Source organism: Ixodes scapularis, unplaced genomic scaffold (assembly GCF_016920785.2).
Source record: "Ixodes scapularis isolate PalLabHiFi unplaced genomic scaffold, ASM1692078v2 PGA_scaffold1__304_contigs__length_218370807, whole genome shotgun sequence".
NCBI classification, from domain to species: Eukaryota; Metazoa; Arthropoda; class Arachnida; order Ixodida; family Ixodidae; genus Ixodes; species Ixodes scapularis.
Genome location: NW_024609846.1, coordinates 67,439,891 through 67,458,299, shown reverse-complemented (window position 1 = coordinate 67,458,299; position 18,409 = coordinate 67,439,891). Strand labels below are relative to the sequence as shown.

At 52.8% G+C, this 18,409-nt stretch overlaps 1 protein-coding gene across 3 annotated transcripts in view; it reads right to left on the bottom strand.

Annotated features, from left to right (window-relative positions):
* LOC115320984 (male-specific histamine-binding salivary protein-like) overlaps positions 1-18,409 on the bottom strand; it is a 115,123-nt gene that overhangs the window by 23,406 nt on the left and 73,308 nt on the right. For all 3 annotated transcript variants that reach the window (XM_040216480.2, XM_040216479.2, XM_040216481.2), the window contains exon 5: positions 3,954-4,031. In XM_040216480.2, coding sequence (XP_040072414.1) covers positions 3,954-4,031 — 78 coding nt within the window. The remainder of the gene's footprint in view (positions 1-3,953; positions 4,032-18,409) is intronic.

Here is an 18,409-nt window from a genome sequence, read left to right as displayed (position 1 = left end):
GTGCCAGTAGTGAAGAAGGACGGTAGAATAATGTTGGCGGCGACTACAAGACCACCGTGAATCCTTGCCTTGACACATACCAGTATCCGTTCCCGAGAGTCGACGACTTGTTCGCAGCGCTTTCAGGAGGCCAGGAATTTTCGAAGATTGATTTAAACCGGGCTTATCACCAGGTGGTGATGACTGAAACGTCGAGCAAGTACCTAACTTTAAATACACACAAAGGACTGTTTGCCGTAAACAGGTTACCGTTCGGAGTCTCCTCGGCACCAGCCATTTTTCAGAGAATCATGGACACAATGCTGAAAGATCTGAAAGGCGTCAGTTGCTACTTGGATTTCATTTCATTTCATTTATTGTTCTCTCAGGGCCCGAAGGCATTACAGAGAGGAGTGGGTTTTTTTAAACGGAAACATATGAGTATAACGATACATAAGGCAAGACATGACGTCCTCATCACCGGTAGGACGCCGGAACAGCATTTGGTCAATTTGGAAGCAGTCCTAAAGCGGTTGTTAGAGCGTGGAGTTCGTGTGAAGAAGGAAAAATGCGCGCTTTTCCAGAAGGAGCTGCGTTATCTCGGCCACGTGATCAGTGCTGCAGGTGTCAGCACGACGCCAGAGAAGATCGAGGCTGTGCTGAAGGTTGCTGCACCCTCAAGCAAGCAGCAGCTCCATTCATTCCTAGGCATGGTAAATTACTACGGGAAGTTTGTTCCACGACTATCCACCCTGGCGAGCCCGCTCTACAGGCTGCTGCGTCAAGACCAGCGCTGGTGTTGGGACAAAGCGTGTCAAGCAGCGTTCGAGGAAATCAAGACAGTGCTAGCAACACCATCGATTCTGGCACACTACGACCCAAGTAAGCCATTGCAAGTTGCGTGCGACGCATCCCAGTATGGCATAGGCGCTGTTCTGTCTCATGTGAGTGAAGATGGAAGCACTGGTCCTGTGGCGTATGCATCACGCACACTGACCGAAGCTGAAAAGAAGTACAGCCAACTTGAAAAGGAGGCACTAGCCATTATTTTTGGGATCAAAAAGTTCCACTTACACATCTACGGCCTAGTTTTCACTCTCGTCACGGATCACAAACCGCTGCAGACTATTTTAGGCCCAAAGACAGGTATTCCCTCTATTGCGGCAGCACGTTTGCAGCGCTGGGCTGTTACCTTGCGAGCGTACAAGCACTCGTTGGTGTACAAGAGATACAGTGACAATGCAGAGGCCGATTTTTGCTCAAAGTTCCCTCTCCAAAGTGCGAAAGACGATAGTTGCCAGGGCGACGAGTCCTTTTATGCACTGCGCCTAGAGTTAATGCCGGTGTCCTCTAAGGAGATTGCACGCGCTACGTCGCGCGACCCGTTACTTTGTCAAGTACTTGAATACACAAGCATGGGTTGGCCGACGCACGTGCAAGAACAACTCAGACCGTGCTTTGACAGACGCTTGCAGATGAGTGTTCATCGAGGGGTGCCTAATGTACGGCATGAGGGTTGTTGTTCCGTCCCAGCTGCAGGAGCCCGTGCTCGACGAACTGCATCAAGGCCATCCCGGCATCGTGCGAAGTAAGGAGCTGGCTCGCAGCTATGTTTGGTGGCCATCAATTGACTCAGACCTTGAAAGAAAGGTACGAAGCTGCCAAGCATGCCAGGAACAGCGTAATGATCCATGCAAAGCGCCCCTTCACCCCTGGGCATGGCCGACAGCACCGTGGAGACGACTACACCTGGACTTTGCAGGCCCGTTCTGCGGAACCATGTTCCTAGTCGTGGTGGACGCGCACTCAAAAAGGCCAGAGCTGTTCACCATGCAGAGCACTACTACCGAGCGCACTGTGAGGTGCCTACGTGAACTTTTCTGCAGGTTCGGAATTCCGGAAACAATCGTTGCAGACAACGGGCCGCAGCTGGTGTCCGAGGAATTCAAGGTGTTCGTGAGGAACAACGGGGTCAGACACGTCGTGAGCGCCCCATACCACCCGAGCCCAAACGGCCTGGCAGAACGGTTTGTGCAGACACTGAAGTCTGCACTACGCAAGTCATCCGCTGGTGAGTCTCTGGAAGAAGCATTGCAACACTTTTTTCTGACGTACCGGAATACTCCACATTCAACAACAGGAGAGGCGCCAGCAAACTTGTTGATGGGCAGAAGATTGCGTTCCAGGTTGGATGTAATCAAGCCTACGGTAGAGGGGAAAGTGATCCACAAGCAATTTATACAAAGTAAGCAACGGAGGACAAGCAGAGAAGAAATCTGCCCTGGTGACAATGTCCTAGTGCGAAATTACAGGAGTTCGCCGAAGTGGCTACATGGTACCGTCCTCAAGAAGACTGGTCCAGTATCTTACCAAGTCCAGGTTACCACGCCTCGAGGCAAGTTCATCTGGCGTCGACACCTCGATCAACTTTTGAGCCAAACACGGCCAACGGCAACGCCGGTACCTTTGGACACCGACGACGCTGGGGGGCTCCTGGTGTCAAGTGTCCCGATCACGGTACAAGAGCCTGGGCCACAGCAGCCTCACACCATCCCGCAACGGGATCCTGTACCTCCTACAGGACGATCTACTTCTGAAGGACGCTACCCATCGAGAGAACGGCGTCCGCCTGACAGATACCAAGCTCGCTCCTAACTTTTGTATAATACTGCCGTTGGCGCTGCTTCGTAATTAAAGGGGAAGGAGTGTTGTGTAGTTACCGCCAAGCGCGCGCTACTGGGACTATAGTGGCGGCGCTTTAGTTCCTTCGCTCTTCTTCTTTATCGTCGTGCCAGTTGATAGCACGAGAGGTTCGTTTTAGTTCCACGCTCCATGGAATAAACCTCGGGCCATGGTCCTCCGGTCTACTGTGTCTGTTGCCCCGTCAAGACACGACAATTTGCTTTACTGGACGGACAAAGATGTAGTTGTCCGTTATTTGTTTGAAAGCTTGCACCGCGCCTGAGATGACGCCTACCTTCAGGCAAATCTGAAGAATAGCCAATTGGAGGTCAAGCTTATTGCCGGACCCGTCGTTCCGCTTGTCAAAATGCTCTTGGTCGTCATCTCCACTGGGCATTACAAAGGTGAGCGAGCCTACATAGATAACCAATACCGGACAGCGGCAACTGTCGGTATGGCGCATGTCAGGCAATACCCGCTGACTTTGTGTTCACAGTGAAAGTCATAAACTTCATCGGCACTAATCGCACAGCTGCAGTAGAATCGTCGGTTCACGGGTTGTAAAACACGCGTTGTATTGCTTCCATTAAAGGGCGCATGAAACGAATTTTGGGTTGCGATGAATGATTTTAAAGTGGGACTTTACTAATCGCATATTGTTTAGTTGGCCAAAAGAAAGAGGTTAGAAAGTCAAAAGCCAGCTTTTCGGTACAAACATTTGAAAATATAGCGGACTATTTTGTACCTTCTTGCCTTCGAAAGCTCCCCGCCTTTTCACTATGATACATCCGCGGTTCCAAAAGCGCGTCACCCGCGCCAAACTGACGTCAGCAGAGCCCAGCTCACGCATTGGACACGAGAACCGCGTCACTCGGACGTATGCGCTCGTCAAAAATCAATCCGTCGACGAATATTTGGATTGGCGTTCGTGGCCAATGAGTGCCCAGAGGGAACTTATCGTCACTGGGGAATGACAAGTTCTATGGTGTGCATAAAAAGCACGGTGGAAGCTAGGAGTCATCGCACCGGTGCCGAAGGAATGTCACGACCACGTGATTTCACAATTCGCATTTGAGTTGAGGATTAAAGCTAAGGAGGAAGAGGTAGGAAAATCGTTTCATTTTGTCCCTGCAATTAGTGATGATACATCGTAATAATCTACATTGCTTATTTTCGTCTATTTTTTTTATATAAAGCGCAACCTATGTTGTGATGTCCAGAAACCACATGTAATAAAAAAAAAATTAACAACGTGGGGTAGAAGTTGAAATTGTGAAGGCCGCACTACTTACCTTTTTCCTCTGTTCCCGGAACGATAACCACGTCACAGGTTCCGTAATCCGAATAAACGAACTGAACTTTAGTGGTCGCTGCCGTCGAACAAACATAATAGGCACATATTAGGAACGGCAATCGCCGCAGTCCCTGATAGCTTAAGAAACGCAGGGTGTGGCTTATTATGTTCAAGCTGCCCGCTTCCTCAACGTTCTTGTCTGCTAATGTTGCGATCTGATTGGCTCAGGACCAATAATAAGCAGATACTTGGTTCGTGCCGCACCCTGTGTTTCTTAAAGCTTTCACATATACTATAAGCAAATAGTTAAAAGAAACACTACATTTAACTTTTTTTAAAGTCGCATTTTTCAAATTCAAATTCAAATTTTTTATTGATCCCTGAATCAGAGAAAGGAAGCAGAGGAAAAAGCAACTGACACGCTGCTTCAGCAGCCTCTCTCCCCCCCCCCCCCCCCCCCCCCATAGCAGTCCAGGGAAGAACAAACATGAGCGTAAATACACTAGCATTTTACATATTCATTATAGCATGGGGAAGACATCATCTATATTGCTAAAAAGAAGAATGTAAACAAAAGGGAGAGAAAAAGAAACGAAAAAGTATGTCAAAAATAACAACACGCGCTAAACGCATACATCCGGATTATACTAAACTTTTTTTTTTTTTTTTTACATGGGAGTAACCGTTAGACAAAAAAGTGAACATATTTGTTTGGCGAATATACTGAAGATATCTATATCGAGTTCATAAATACGATTCAGATGATGGAGGTGTGTACATTTTAACATCTGATTCCCATAGTTTGTTCTTGAATGTGGCACTATCCATATCTCAGCATTACGAGTTGGATAATTTGCTTGTCTAAATTCAAGGTGGGAAATTGATAGATACATATTTTCGTTCTGTCTAAAATACCTTTTGTAGGAAAGTGCAAGTTTATAACTATAGTGATTTGGAATTTGTACTATATTAAATTTATGAAATAATGGCTTTGTTTGGTCTCATGAGCTTTTAAATATCCTCATGGATGCTGTCAAAAAGTTTCACTCACAACTATAATCATTTTTTCGGCAAAAAAAAAAATATTTCCGACAAGCTGGTATTATCTAAAGGCCTGTCCAAACAGGACACTACAAAAAGCGTTAGGCAACCCGGCTCCTTGAAAAATCGGCAAAATTGAAGCGGACGATTCATCTTTGGCGATTCTTGAAGGAGTCGTGTCGCCTGACAATTTTTGTGGCCAAGCCAACATCACGAATTTTCTCTCGCCTCCTCCACTTTTCTTTGACGTCGGTTCTCGTCAGATTTGACATCACACGCCACCTGCCACTGGTGTTCTCTCGCGGCTCGCTGACGTCGCTACCGCCGTCGCCTCGGCTGGAAGGCCAATGAGGACCGCTTCGGGTGGATTTGGGAGATTCCTGCGTCGAAGCACGCGTTTCGCTTCTCACATTAAAAGGGAATGACACCTTCGCGTTGTTCACTTTCCCGTTTTCGGGACTTGAAAAACGGCAGAGGACTTGAGCGATTGACCGACAGCCAAGAGAGCGCGTGAGTAGCACTCCGGACCTACGTGATGAGCAGACAACGGGCGCCATAAAAGGCGCCGTAAAAGGCACGGGCGAGATTTAAAAAAAACAAAAAAAACTCCCCCCTCACAAAAAAAAAAAAAAAAATTCCGGAAGCGGGCCGTTGAACCATTTGTCGGAGCCGTGTTGCCTGACGACTTTTGCAGTGTCCTGTTTGGACAGGCCGTATGGTGCAGCTTTCTGACTTTCGAAGGCGTCTCTCTCGATTACACTTTTAATGCGAAACCATTAACTGTCTCATGGAGCGAAGCCGGCGTTGTCTGCGACCGCGGAAAAAGGCTGATAAATTTAGTCCGTAGCAGCGAAAAACGGCAGCTAAATTCCGTCTGTAGCAGCAAAAAAAGTCGGCTAAATTCATATTGGCTTCGACCCGTTATAGTTCCAAGGTGAAACACGCACCATAACACCCCTGTCACGCGACTGTGAATATAAATTGCAAAAATTATACCGCATTTAATAGAAAATAAAAGTAAATGTGCCCATATGTGCCCACAGAAGCCCTCTTCCTGGTTTTGCTGCCCACGCGCCGGTAAAAGGGAGAGGGCAGCGAGCGCTTGGCTGCCGTTTTTTCCTCCCTCTCGGGTCACGTGTCAGGCGTGGCGGGAAGCGGGGGAGGGGGGAGTAGTCGAGGAGCGGGAAATTTTTCCTATTTCTCCCTGCGCACAACTCTGTCACGTGCTCTACGTTTTGTATTGCGCCATGACGCGCCACCCGACCGGCCTCTGCGGAGGACAGCGGGGCCCAGTGTTTGTAGGAATGCGCTGCATGTACTAATGCTTTCGCATTCTTACACGTAAACAATATTAAGTGTTCGGTTCAGGAAAACAAAAAAATTTCACAAGGACTTAATGTGTGTGTCGTAATAAACGCGGTTGTAAGATTACTTTCAATATTTTCACTGTTTTAGTTTTATGGAAAGCTGCAGTTATTCAACCTAATTCACGCAAAAATAATAAACCTTTCCACATTGACTTTTATGTTCTATTAAAAGTGTTCTAATTTCTGCAAATTATACTCAGAGCCGCGTGACAGGCGTGTTATGCTGTATGTTTCACCGAAGGAAGAGGTCATCATCATTACCGTCTCTCGTTGAGTTTTACTCAGGGGACGCTGTGTTAGTTTATGCACTTTTTACGTAACTCTTGACCGATGAAGTTATAAACTTAAAGTTTTACATGGCAATTTCTTTCTCAGGTATGAACCTGCCCAGCAAACTTCCACATAAGACTAGAGGCACATACCCATATTTGCTTTCAAACGCGGTGCGTTTAGAAGCGATAAGCGGAGGCGTACTGTTGCTAAGAGAGCTTGTGCCAAGCTTGCACACACTGTAGCATTGACACGCAGTCGACCGCAGTCAAGAGCCAATAAGAACGAGCTACTCTCGCTAGCGGCTGAACAATAACGAAGTTCAAGGTGACATGGCGGCGCACGGCGACATCGTCGAAGTGGTCGATTTTAAGACAATCTCGCCGGCTTCCACGACATTCCGCCCGACTTTGAACCATCGCAGCCTTTGAAAAATTGTGCTCGAGGCGTTCCCCACCGCTCCCCAAACGAAGAAGTCGCTTCCGTGAACGGAAAACTGGATCCGCATCGTCGAGTGGCGCGACCGAACACGTGAGCCTCCTCTCCTTTTTTGATTTCTGACTCGTCTATCGCAACCCGCTCCCGCTACTGCCACGTCCAAAGATAGGAAGTTTCTGTTGACCGCGTTATCCCCCTCCGCGAAGCTCTCCACAACGAAGAAGCCGCTACTGCCACGTCCAAAGATAGGAAGTTTCCGTTGACCGCGTTATCCCCTTCCGCGAAGCTCTCCACAACGAAGAAGCCGCTACTGCCACGTCCAAAGATAGGAAGTTTCCGTTGACCGCGTTATCCCCCTCCGCGAAGCTCTCCACAACGAAGAAGCCGCTACTGCCACGTCCAAACATAGGAAGTTTTCGTTGACCGCGTTATCCCCCTCCGCGAAGCTCTCCACAACGAAGAAGCCGCTACTGCCACGTCCAAACATAGGAAGTTTCCGTTGACCGCGTTATCCCCCTCCGCGAAGCTCTCCACAACGAAGAAGCCGCTACTGCCACGTCCAAATATAGGAAGTTTCCGTTGACCGCGTCTTCCCCCTCCGCGAAGCTCTCCACAACGAAGAAGCCGCTACTGCCACGTCCAAAGATAGGAAGTTTCCGTTGACCGCGTTATCCCCTTCCGCGAAGCTCTCCACAACGAAGAAGCCGCTACTGCCACGTCCAAAGATAGGAAGTTTCCGTTGACCGCGTTATCCCCTTCCGCGAAGCTCTCCACAACGAAGACGCCGCTACTGCCACGTTCAAAGATAGGAAGTTTCCGTTGACCGCGTTATCCCCTCCGCGAAGCTCTCCACAACGAAGAAGCCGCTAAAGTCGCGTCCAAAGATAGGAAGTTTCCGTTGACCGCGTTATCCCCTTCCGCGAAGCTCTCCACAACGAAGAAGCCGCTACTGCCACGTCCAAAGATAGGAAGTTTCCGTTGACCGCGTTATCCCCTTCCGCGAAGCTCTCCACAACGAAGAAGCCGCTACTGCCGCGTCCAAAGATAGGAAGTTTCCGTTGACCGCGTTATCCCCTTCCGCGAAGCTCTCCACAACGAAGAAGCCGCTACTGCCGCGTCCAAAGATAGGAAGTTTCCGTTGACCGCGTTATCCCCCTCCGCGAAGCTCTCCACAACGAAGAAGCCGCTACTGCCACGTCCAAAGATAGGAAGTTTCCGTTGACCGCGTTATCCCCTTCCGCGAAGCTCTCCACAACGAAGAAGCCGCTACTGCCACGTCCAAAGATAGGAAGTTTCCGTTGACCGCGTTATCCCCCTCCGCGAAGCTCTCCACAACGAAGAAGCCGCTACTGCCACGTCCAAAGATAGGAAGTTTCCGTTGACCGCGTTATCCCCTTCCGCGAAGCTCTCCACAACGAAGAAGCCGCTACTGCCGCGTCCAAAGATAGGAAGTTTCCGTTGACCGCGTTATCCCCCTCCGCGAAGCTCTCCACAACGAAGAAGCCGCTACTGCGACGTCCAAAGAAAGGAAGTTTCCGGTGACCGCGTTATCCCCTTCCGCGAAGCTCTCCACAACGAAGAAGCCGCTACTGCCGCGTCCAAAGATAGGAAGTTTCCGTTGACCGCGTTATCCCCCTCCCCGAAACTCTCCACAACGAAGAAGCCGCTACTGCCACGTCCAAAGATAGGAAGTTTCCGGTGACCGCGTTATCCCCTACCGCGAAGCTCTCCACAACGAAGAAGCCGCTACTGCCACGTCCAAAGATAGGAAGTTTCAATTGACCGCGTTATCCCCTTCCGCGAAGCTCTCCACAACGAAGAAGCCGCTACTGCCACGTCCAAAGATAGGAAGTTTCCGTTGACCGCGTTATCCCCTTCCGCGAAGCTCTCCACAACGAAGAAGCCGCTACTGCCACGTCCAAAGATAGGAAGTTTCCGTTGACCGCGTTATCCCCCTCCGCGAAGCTCTCCACAACGAAGAAGCCGCTACTGCCACGTCCAAAGATAGGAAGTTTCCGTTGACCGCGTTATCCCCCTCCGCGAAGCTCTCCACAACGAAGAAGCCGCTACTGCCGCGTCCAAAGATAGGAAGTTTCCGTTGACCGCGTTATCCCCCTCCGCGAAGCTCTCCACAACGAAGAAGCCGCTACTGCCACGTCCAAAGATAGGAAGTTTCCGTTGACCGCGTTATCCCCTTCCGCGAAGCTCTCCACAACGAAGAAGCCGCTACTGCCGCGTCCAAAGATAGGAAGTTTCCGTTGACCGCGTTATCCCCCTCCGCGAAGCTCTCCACAACGAAGAAGCCGCTACTGCGACGTCCAAAGAAAGGAAGTTTCCGTCGACCGCGTTATCCCCTTCCGCGAAGCTCTCCACAACGAAGAAGCCGCTACTGCCACGTCCAAAGATAGGAAGTTTCCGTTGACCGCGTTATCCCCCTCCGCGAAGCTCTCCACAACGAAGAAGCCGCTACTGCCACGTCCAAAGATAGGAAGTTTCCGTTGACCGCGTTATCCCCCTCCGCGAAGCTCTCCACAACAAGGAAGCCGCTACTGCCACGTCCAAAGATAGGAAGTTTCCGTTGACCGCGTTATCCCCCTCCGCGAAGCTCTCGACAACGAAGAAGCCGCTACTGCCACGTCCAAAGATAGGAAGTTTCCGTTGACCGCGTTATCCCCCTCCGCGAAGCTCTCCACAACAAGGAAGCCGCTACTGCCACGTCCAAAGATAGGAAGTTTCCGTTGACCGCGTTATCCCCCTCCGCGAAGCTCTCCACAACAAGGAAGCCGCTACTGCCACGTCCAAAGATAGGAAGTTTCCGTTGACCGCGTTATCCCCCTCCGCGAAGCTCTCCACAACGAAGAAGCCGCTACTGCGACGTCCAAAGAAAGGAAGTTTCCGTCGACCGCGTTATCCCCTTCCGCGAAGCTCTCCACAACGAAGAAGCCGCTACTGCCACGTCCAAAGATAGGAAGTTTCCGTTGACCGCGTTATCCCCCTCCGCGAAGCTCTCCACAACGAAGAAGCCGCTACTGCCACGTCCAAAGATAGGAAGTTTCCGTTGACCGCGTTATCCCCCTCCGCGAAGCTCTCCACAACAAGGAAGCCGCTACTGCCACGTCCAAAGATAGGAAGTTTCCGTTGACCGCGTTATCCCCCTCCGCGAAGCTCTCCACAACGAAGAAGCCGCTACTGCGACGTCCAAAGAAAGGAAGTTTCCGTCGACCGCGTTATCCCCTTCCGCGAAGCTCTCCACAACGAAGAAGCCGCTACTGCCACGTCCAAAGATAGGAAGTTTCCGTTGACCGCGTTATCCCCCTCCGCGAAGCTCTCCACAACGAAGAAGCCGCTACTGCCACGTCCAAAGATAGGAAGTTTCCGTTGACCGCGTTATCCCCCTCCGCGAAGCTCTCCACAAGGAAGCCGCTACTGCCACGTCCAAAGATAGGAAGTTTCCGTTGACCGCGTTATCCCCCTCCGCGAAGCTCTCCACAACGAAGAAGCCGCTACTGCGACGTCCAAAGAAAGGAAGTTTCCGTCGACCGCGTTATCCCCTTCCGCGAAGCTCTCCACAACGAAGAAGCCGCTACTGCCACGTCCAAAGATAGGAAGTTTCCGTTGACCGCGTTATCCCCCTCCGCGAAGCTCTCCACAACGAGGAAGCCGCTACTGCCACGTCCAAAGATAGGAAGTTTCCGTTGACCGCGTTATCCCCCTCCGCGAAGCTCTCCACAACGAAGAAGCCGCTACTGCCACGTCCAAAGATAGGAAGTTTCCGTTGACCGCGTTATCCCCTTCCGCGAAGCTCTCCACAACGAAGAAGCCGCTACTGCCACGTCCAAAGATAGGAAGTTTCCGTTGACCGCGTTATCCCCCTCCGCGAAGCTCTCCACAACAAGGAAGCCGCTACTGCCACGTCCAAAGATAGGAAGTTTCCGTTGACCGCGTTATCCCCCTCCGCGAAGCTCTCCACAACGAAGAAGCCGCTACTGCCACGTCGAAAGATAGGAAGTTTCCGTTGACCGCGTTATCCCCCTCCGCGAAGCTCTCCACAACGAAGAAGCCGCTACTGCCACGTCCAAAGATAGGAAGTTTCCGTTGACCGCGTTATCCCCCTCCGCGAAGCTCTCCACAACGAAGAAGCCGCTTCTGCCACGTCCAAAGATAGGAAGTTTCCGTTGACCGCGTTATCCCCCTCCGCGAAGCTCTCCACAACGAAGAAGCCGCTACTGCCACGTCCAAAGATAGGAAGTTTCCGTTGACCGCGTTATCCCCTTCCGCGAAGCTCTCCACAACGAAGAAGCCGCTACTGCCACGTCCAAAGATAGGAAGTTTCCGTTGACCGCGTTATCCCCCTCCGCGAAGCTCTCCACAACGAAGAAGCCGCTACTGCCACGTCCAAAGATAGGAAGTTTCCGTTGACCGCGTTATCCCCTTCCGCGAAGCTCTCCACAACGAAGAAGCCGCTACTGCCGCGTCCAAAGATAGGAAGTTTCCGTTGACCGCGTTATCCCCCTCCGCGAAGCTCTCCACAACGAAGAAGCCGCTACTGCGACGTCCAAAGAAAGGAAGTTTCCGGTGACCGCGTTATCCCCTTCCGCGAAGCTCTCCACAACGAAGAAGCCGCTACTGCCGCGTCCAAAGATAGGAAGTTTCCTTTGACCGCGTTATCCCCCTCCCCGAAACTCTCCACAACGAAGAAGCCGCTACTGCCACGTCCAAAGATAGGAAGTTTCCGGTGACCGCGTTATCCCCTACCGCGAAGCTCTCCACAACGAAGAAGCCGCTACTGCCACGTCCAAAGATAGGAAGTTTCAATTGACCGCGTTATCCCCTTCCGCGAAGCTCTCCACAACGAAGAAGCCGCTACTGCCACGTCCAAAGATAGGAAGTTTCCGTTGACCGCGTTATCCCCTTCCGCGAAGCTCTCCACAACGAAGAAGCCGCTACTGCCACGTCCAAAGATAGGAAGTTTCCGTTGACCGCGTTATCCCCCTCCGCGAAGCTCTCCACAACGAAGAAGCCGCTACTGCCACGTCCAAAGATAGGAAGTTTCCGTTGACCGCGTTATCCCCCTCCGCGAAGCTCTCCACAACGAAGAAGCCGCTACTGCCGCGTCCAAAGATAGGAAGTTTCCGTTGACCGCGTTATCCCCCTCCGCGAAGCTCTCCACAACGAAGAAGCCGCTACTGCCACGTCCAAAGATAGGAAGTTTCCGTTGACCGCGTTATCCCCTTCCGCGAAGCTCTCCACAACGAAGAAGCCGCTACTGCCGCGTCCAAAGATAGGAAGTTTCCGTTGACCGCGTTATCCCCCTCCGCGAAGCTCTCCACAACGAAGAAGCCGCTACTGCGACGTCCAAAGAAAGGAAGTTTCCGTCGACCGCGTTATCCCCTTCCGCGAAGCTCTCCACAACGAAGAAGCCGCTACTGCCACGTCCAAAGATAGGAAGTTTCCGTTGACCGCGTTATCCCCCTCCGCGAAGCTCTCCACAACGAAGAAGCCGCTACTGCCACGTCCAAAGATAGGAAGTTTCCGTTGACCGCGTTATCCCCCTCCGCGAAGCTCTCCACAACAAGGAAGCCGCTACTGCCACGTCCAAAGATAGGAAGTTTCCGTTGACCGCGTTATCCCCCTCCGCGAAGCTCTCCACAACGAAGAAGCCGCTACTGCCACGTCCAAAGATAGGAAGTTTCCGTTGACCGCGTTATCCCCCTCCGCGAAGCTCTCCACAACAAGGAAGCCGCTACTGCCACGTCCAAAGATAGGAAGTTTCCGTTGACCGCGTTATCCCCCTCCGCGAAGCTCTCCACAACAAGGAAGCCGCTACTGCCACGTCCAAAGATAGGAAGTTTCCGTTGACCGCGTTATCCCCCTCCGCGAAGCTCTCCACAACGAAGAAGCCGCTACTGCGACGTCCAAAGAAAGGAAGTTTCCGTCGACCGCGTTATCCCCTTCCGCGAAGCTCTCCACAACGAAGAAGCCGCTACTGCCACGTCCAAAGATAGGAAGTTTCCGTTGACCGCGTTATCCCCCTCCGCGAAGCTCTCCACAACGAAGAAGCCGCTACTGCCACGTCCAAAGATAGGAAGTTTCCGTTGACCGCGTTATCCCCCTCCGCGAAGCTCTCCACAACAAGGAAGCCGCTACTGCCACGTCCAAAGATAGGAAGTTTCCGTTGACCGCGTTATCCCCTTCCGCGAAGCTCTCCACAACGAAGAAGCCGCTACTGCCGCGTCCAAAGATAGGAAGTTTCCGTTGACCGCGTTATCCCCCTCCGCGAAGCTCTCCACAACGAAGAAGCCGCTACTGCCACGTCCAAAGATAGGAAGTTTCCGTTGACCGCGTTATCCCCTTCCGCGAAGCTCTCCACAACGAAGAAGCCGCTACTGCCACGTCCAAAGATAGGAAGTTTCCGTTGACCGCGTTATCCCCCTCCGCGAAGCTCTCCACAACGAAGAAGCCGCTACTGCCACGTCCAAAGATAGGAAGTTTCCGTTGACCGCGTTATCCCCTTCCGCGAAGCTCTCCACAACGAAGAAGCCGCTACTGCCGCGTCCAAAGATAGGAAGTTTCCGTTGACCGCGTTATCCCCCTCCGCGAAGCTCTCCACAACGAAGAAGCCGCTACTGCGACGTCCAAAGAAAGGAAGTTTCCGGTGACCGCGTTATCCCCTTCCGCGAAGCTCTCCACAACGAAGAAGCCGCTACTGCCGCGTCCAAAGATAGGAAGTTTCCGTTGACCGCGTTATCCCCCTCCCCGAAACTCTCCACAACGAAGAAGCCGCTACTGCCACGTCCAAAGATAGGAAGTTTCCGGTGACCGCGTTATCCCCTACCGCGAAGCTCTCCACAACGAAGAAGCCGCTACTGCCACGTCCAAAGATAGGAAGTTTCAATTGACCGCGTTATCCCCTTCCGCGAAGCTCTCCACAACGAAGAAGCCGCTACTGCCACGTCCAAAGATAGGAAGTTTCCGTTGACCGCGTTATCCCCTTCCGCGAAGCTCTCCACAACGAAGAAGCCGCTACTGCCACGTCCAAAGATAGGAAGTTTCCGTTGACCGCGTTATCCCCCTCCGCGAAGCTCTCCACAACGAAGAAGCCGCTACTGCCACGTCCAAAGATAGGAAGTTTCCGTTGACCGCGTTATCCCCCTCCGCGAAGCTCTCCACAACGAAGAAGCCGCTACTGCCGCGTCCAAAGATAGGAAGTTTCCGTTGACCGCGTTATCCCCCTCCGCGAAGCTCTCCACAACGAAGAAGCCGCTACTGCCACGTCCAAAGATAGGAAGTTTCCGTTGACCGCGTTATCCCCTTCCGCGAAGCTCTCCACAACGAAGAAGCCGCTACTGCCGCGTCCAAAGATAGGAAGTTTCCGTTGACCGCGTTATCCCCATCCGCGAAGCTCTCCACAACGAAGAAGCCGCTACTGCGACGTCCAAAGAAAGGAAGTTTCCGTCGACCGCGTTATCCCCTTCCGCGAAGCTCTCCACAACGAAGAAGCCGCTACTGCCACGTCCAAAGATAGGAAGTTTCCGTTGACCGCGTTATCCCCCTCCGCGAAGCTCTCCACAACGAAGAAGCCGCTACTGCCACGTCCAAAGATAGGAAGTTTCCGTTGACCGCGTTATCCCCCTCCGCGAAGCTCTCCACAACAAGGAAGCCGCTACTGCCACGTCCAAAGATAGGAAGTTTCCGTTGACCGCGTTATCCCCCTCCGCGAAGCTCTCCACAACGAAGAAGCCGCTACTGCCACGTCCAAAGATAGGAAGTTTCCGTTGACCGCGTTATCCCCCTCCGCGAAGCTCTCCACAACAAGGAAGCCGCTACTGCCACGTCCAAAGATAGGAAGTTTCCGTTGACCGCGTTATCCCCCTCCGCGAAGCTCTCCACAACAAGGAAGCCGCTACTGCCACGTCCAAAGATAGGAAGTTTCCGTTGACCGCGTTATCCCCCTCCGCGAAGCTCTCCACAACGAAGAAGCCGCTACTGCGACGTCCAAAGAAAGGAAGTTTCCGTCGACCGCGTTATCCCCTTCCGCGAAGCTCTCCACAACGAAGAAGCCGCTACTGCCACGTCCAAAGATAGGAAGTTTCCGTTGACCGCGTTATCCCCCTCCGCGAAGCTCTCCACAACGAAGAAGCCGCTACTGCCACGTCCAAAGATAGGAAGTTTCCGTTGACCGCGTTATCCCCCTCCGCGAAGCTCTCCACAACAAGGAAGCCGCTACTGCCACGTCCAAAGATAGGAAGTTTCCGTTGACCGCGTTATCCCCCTCCGCGAAGCTCTCCACAACGAAGAAGCCGCTACTGCGACGTCCAAAGAAAGGAAGTTTCCGTCGACCGCGTTATCCCCTTCCGCGAAGCTCTCCACAACGAAGAAGCCGCTACTGCCACGTCCAAAGATAGGAAGTTTCCGTTGACCGCGTTATCCCCCTCCGCGAAGCTCTCCACAACGAAGAAGCCGCTACTGCCACGTCCAAAGATAGGAAGTTTCCGTTGACCGCGTTATCCCCCTCCGCGAAGCTCTCCACAAGGAAGCCGCTACTGCCACGTCCAAAGATAGGAAGTTTCCGTTGACCGCGTTATCCCCCTCCGCGAAGCTCTCCACAACGAAGAAGCCGCTACTGCGACGTCCAAAGAAAGGAAGTTTCCGTCGACCGCGTTATCCCCTTCCGCGAAGCTCTCCACAACGAAGAAGCCGCTACTGCCACGTCCAAAGATAGGAAGTTTCCGTTGACCGCGTTATCCCCCTCCGCGAAGCTCTCCACAACGAGGAAGCCGCTACTGCCACGTCCAAAGATAGGAAGTTTCCGTTGACCGCGTTATCCCCCTCCGCGAAGCTCTCCACAACGAAGAAGCCGCTACTGCCACGTCCAAAGATAGGAAGTTTCCGTTGACCGCGTTATCCCCTTCCGCGAAGCTCTCCACAACGAAGAAGCCGCTACTGCCACGTCCAAAGATAGGAAGTTTCCGTTGACCGCGTTATCCCCCTCCGCGAAGCTCTCCACAACAAGGAAGCCGCTACTGCCACGTCCAAAGATAGGAAGTTTCCGTTGACCGCGTTATCCCCCTCCGCGAAGCTCTCCACAACGAAGAAGCCGCTACTGCCACGTCCAAAGATAGGAAGTTTCCGTTGACCGCGTTATCCCCCTCCGCGAAGCTCTCCACAACGAAGAAGCCGCTACTGCCACGTCCAAAGATAGGAAGTTTCCGTTGACCGCGTTATCCCCCTCCGCGAAGCTCTCCACAACGAAGAAGCCGCTTCTGCCACGTCCAAAGATAGGAAGTTTCCGTTGACCGCGTTATCCCCCTCCGCGAAGCTCTCCACAACGAAGAAGCCGCTACTGCCACGTCCAAAGATAGGAAGTTTCCGTTGACCGCGTTATCCCCCTCCGCGAAGCTCTCCACAACGAAGAAGCCGCTTCTGCCACGTCCAAAGATAGGAAGTTTCCGTTGACCGCGTTATCCCCCTCCGCGAAGCTCTCCACAACGAAGAAGCCGCTACTGCCACGTCCAAAGATAGGAAGTTTCCGTTGACCGCGTTATCCCCCTCCGCGAAGCTCTCCACAACGAAGAAGCCGCTTCTGCCACGTCCAAAGATAGGAAGTTTCCGTTGACCGCGTTATCCCCCTCCGCGAAGCTCTCCACAACGAAGAAGCCGCTACTGCCACGTCCAAAGATAGGAAGTTTCCGTTGACCGCGTTATCCCCCTCCGCGAAGCTCTCCACAACGAAGAAGCCGCTTCTGCCACGTCCAAAGATAGGAAGTTTCCGTTGACCGCGTTATCCCCCTCCGCGAAGCTCTCCACAACGAAGAAGCCGCTACTGCCACGTCCAAAGATAGGAAGTTTCCGTTGACCGCGTTATCCCCCTCCGCGAAGCTCTCCACAACGAAGAAGCCGCTTCTGCCACGTCCAAAGATAGGAAGTTTCCGTTGACCGCGTTATCCCCCTCCGCGAAGCTCTCCACAACGAAGAAGCCGCTACTGCCACGTCCAAAGATAGGAAGTTTCCGTTGACCGCGTTATCCTCCTCCGCGAAGCTCTCCACAACGAAGAAGCCGCTTCTGCCACGTCCAAAGATAGGAAGTTTCCGTTGACCGCGTTATCCCCCTCCGCGAAGCTCTCCACAACGAAGAAGCCGCTACTGCCACGTCCAAAGATAGGAAGTTTCCGTTGACCGCGTTATCCCCCTCCGCGAAGCTCTCCACAACGAAGAAGCCGCTTCTGCCACGTCCAAAGATAGGAAGTTTCCGTTGACCGCGTTATCCCCCTCCGCGAAGCTCTCCACAACGAAGAAGCCGCTACTGCCACGTCCAAAGATAGGAAGTTTCCGTTGACCGCGTTATCCCCCTCCGCGAAGCTCTCCACAACGAAGAAGCCGCTACTGCCACGTCCAAAGATAGGAAGTTTCCGTTGACCGCGTTATCCCCCTCCGCGAAGCTCTCCACAACGAAGAAGCCGCTACTGCCACGTCCAAAGATAGGAAGTTTCCGTTGACCGCGTTATCCCCCTCCGCGAAGCTCTCCACAACGAAGAAGCCGCTACTGCCACGTCCAAAGATAGGAAGTTTCCGTTGACCGCGTTATCCCCCTCCGCGAAGCTCTCCACAACGAAGAAGCCGCTTCTGCCGCGTCCAAAGATAGGAAGTTTCCGTTGACCGCGTTATCCCCTTCCGCGAAGCTCTCCACAACGAAGAAGCCGCTACTGCCACGTCCAAAGATAGGAAGTTCCCGTTGACCGCGTTATCCCCTTCCGCGAAGCTCTCCACAACGAAGAAGCCGCTACTGCCACGTCCAAAGATAGGAAGTTTCCGTTGACCGCGTTATCCCCCTCCGCGAAGCTCTCCACAACGAAGAAGCCGCTTCTGCCGCGTCCAAAGATAGGAAGTTTCCGTTGACCGCGTTATCCCCTTCCGCGAAGCTCTCCACAACGAAGAAGCCGCTGCTGCCGCGTCCAAAGATAGGAAGTTTCCGTTGACCGCGTTATCCCCCTCCGCGAAGCTCTCCACAACGAAGAAGCCGCTACTGCCACGTCCAAAGATAGGAAGTTTCCGTTGACCGCGTTATCCCCCTCCGCGAAGCTCTCCACAACGAAGAAGCCGCTACTGCCGCGTCCAAAGATAGGAAGTTTCCGTTGACCGCGTTATCCCCTTCCGCGAAGCTCTCCACAACGAAGAAGCCGCTACTGCCACGTCCAAAGATAGGAAGTTTCCGTTGACCGCGTTATCAACCTCCGCGAAGCTCTCCACAACGAAGAAGCCGCTACTGCCACGTCCAAAGATAGGAAGTTTCCGTTGACCGCGTTATCCCCCTCCGCGAAGCTCTCCACAACGAAGAAGC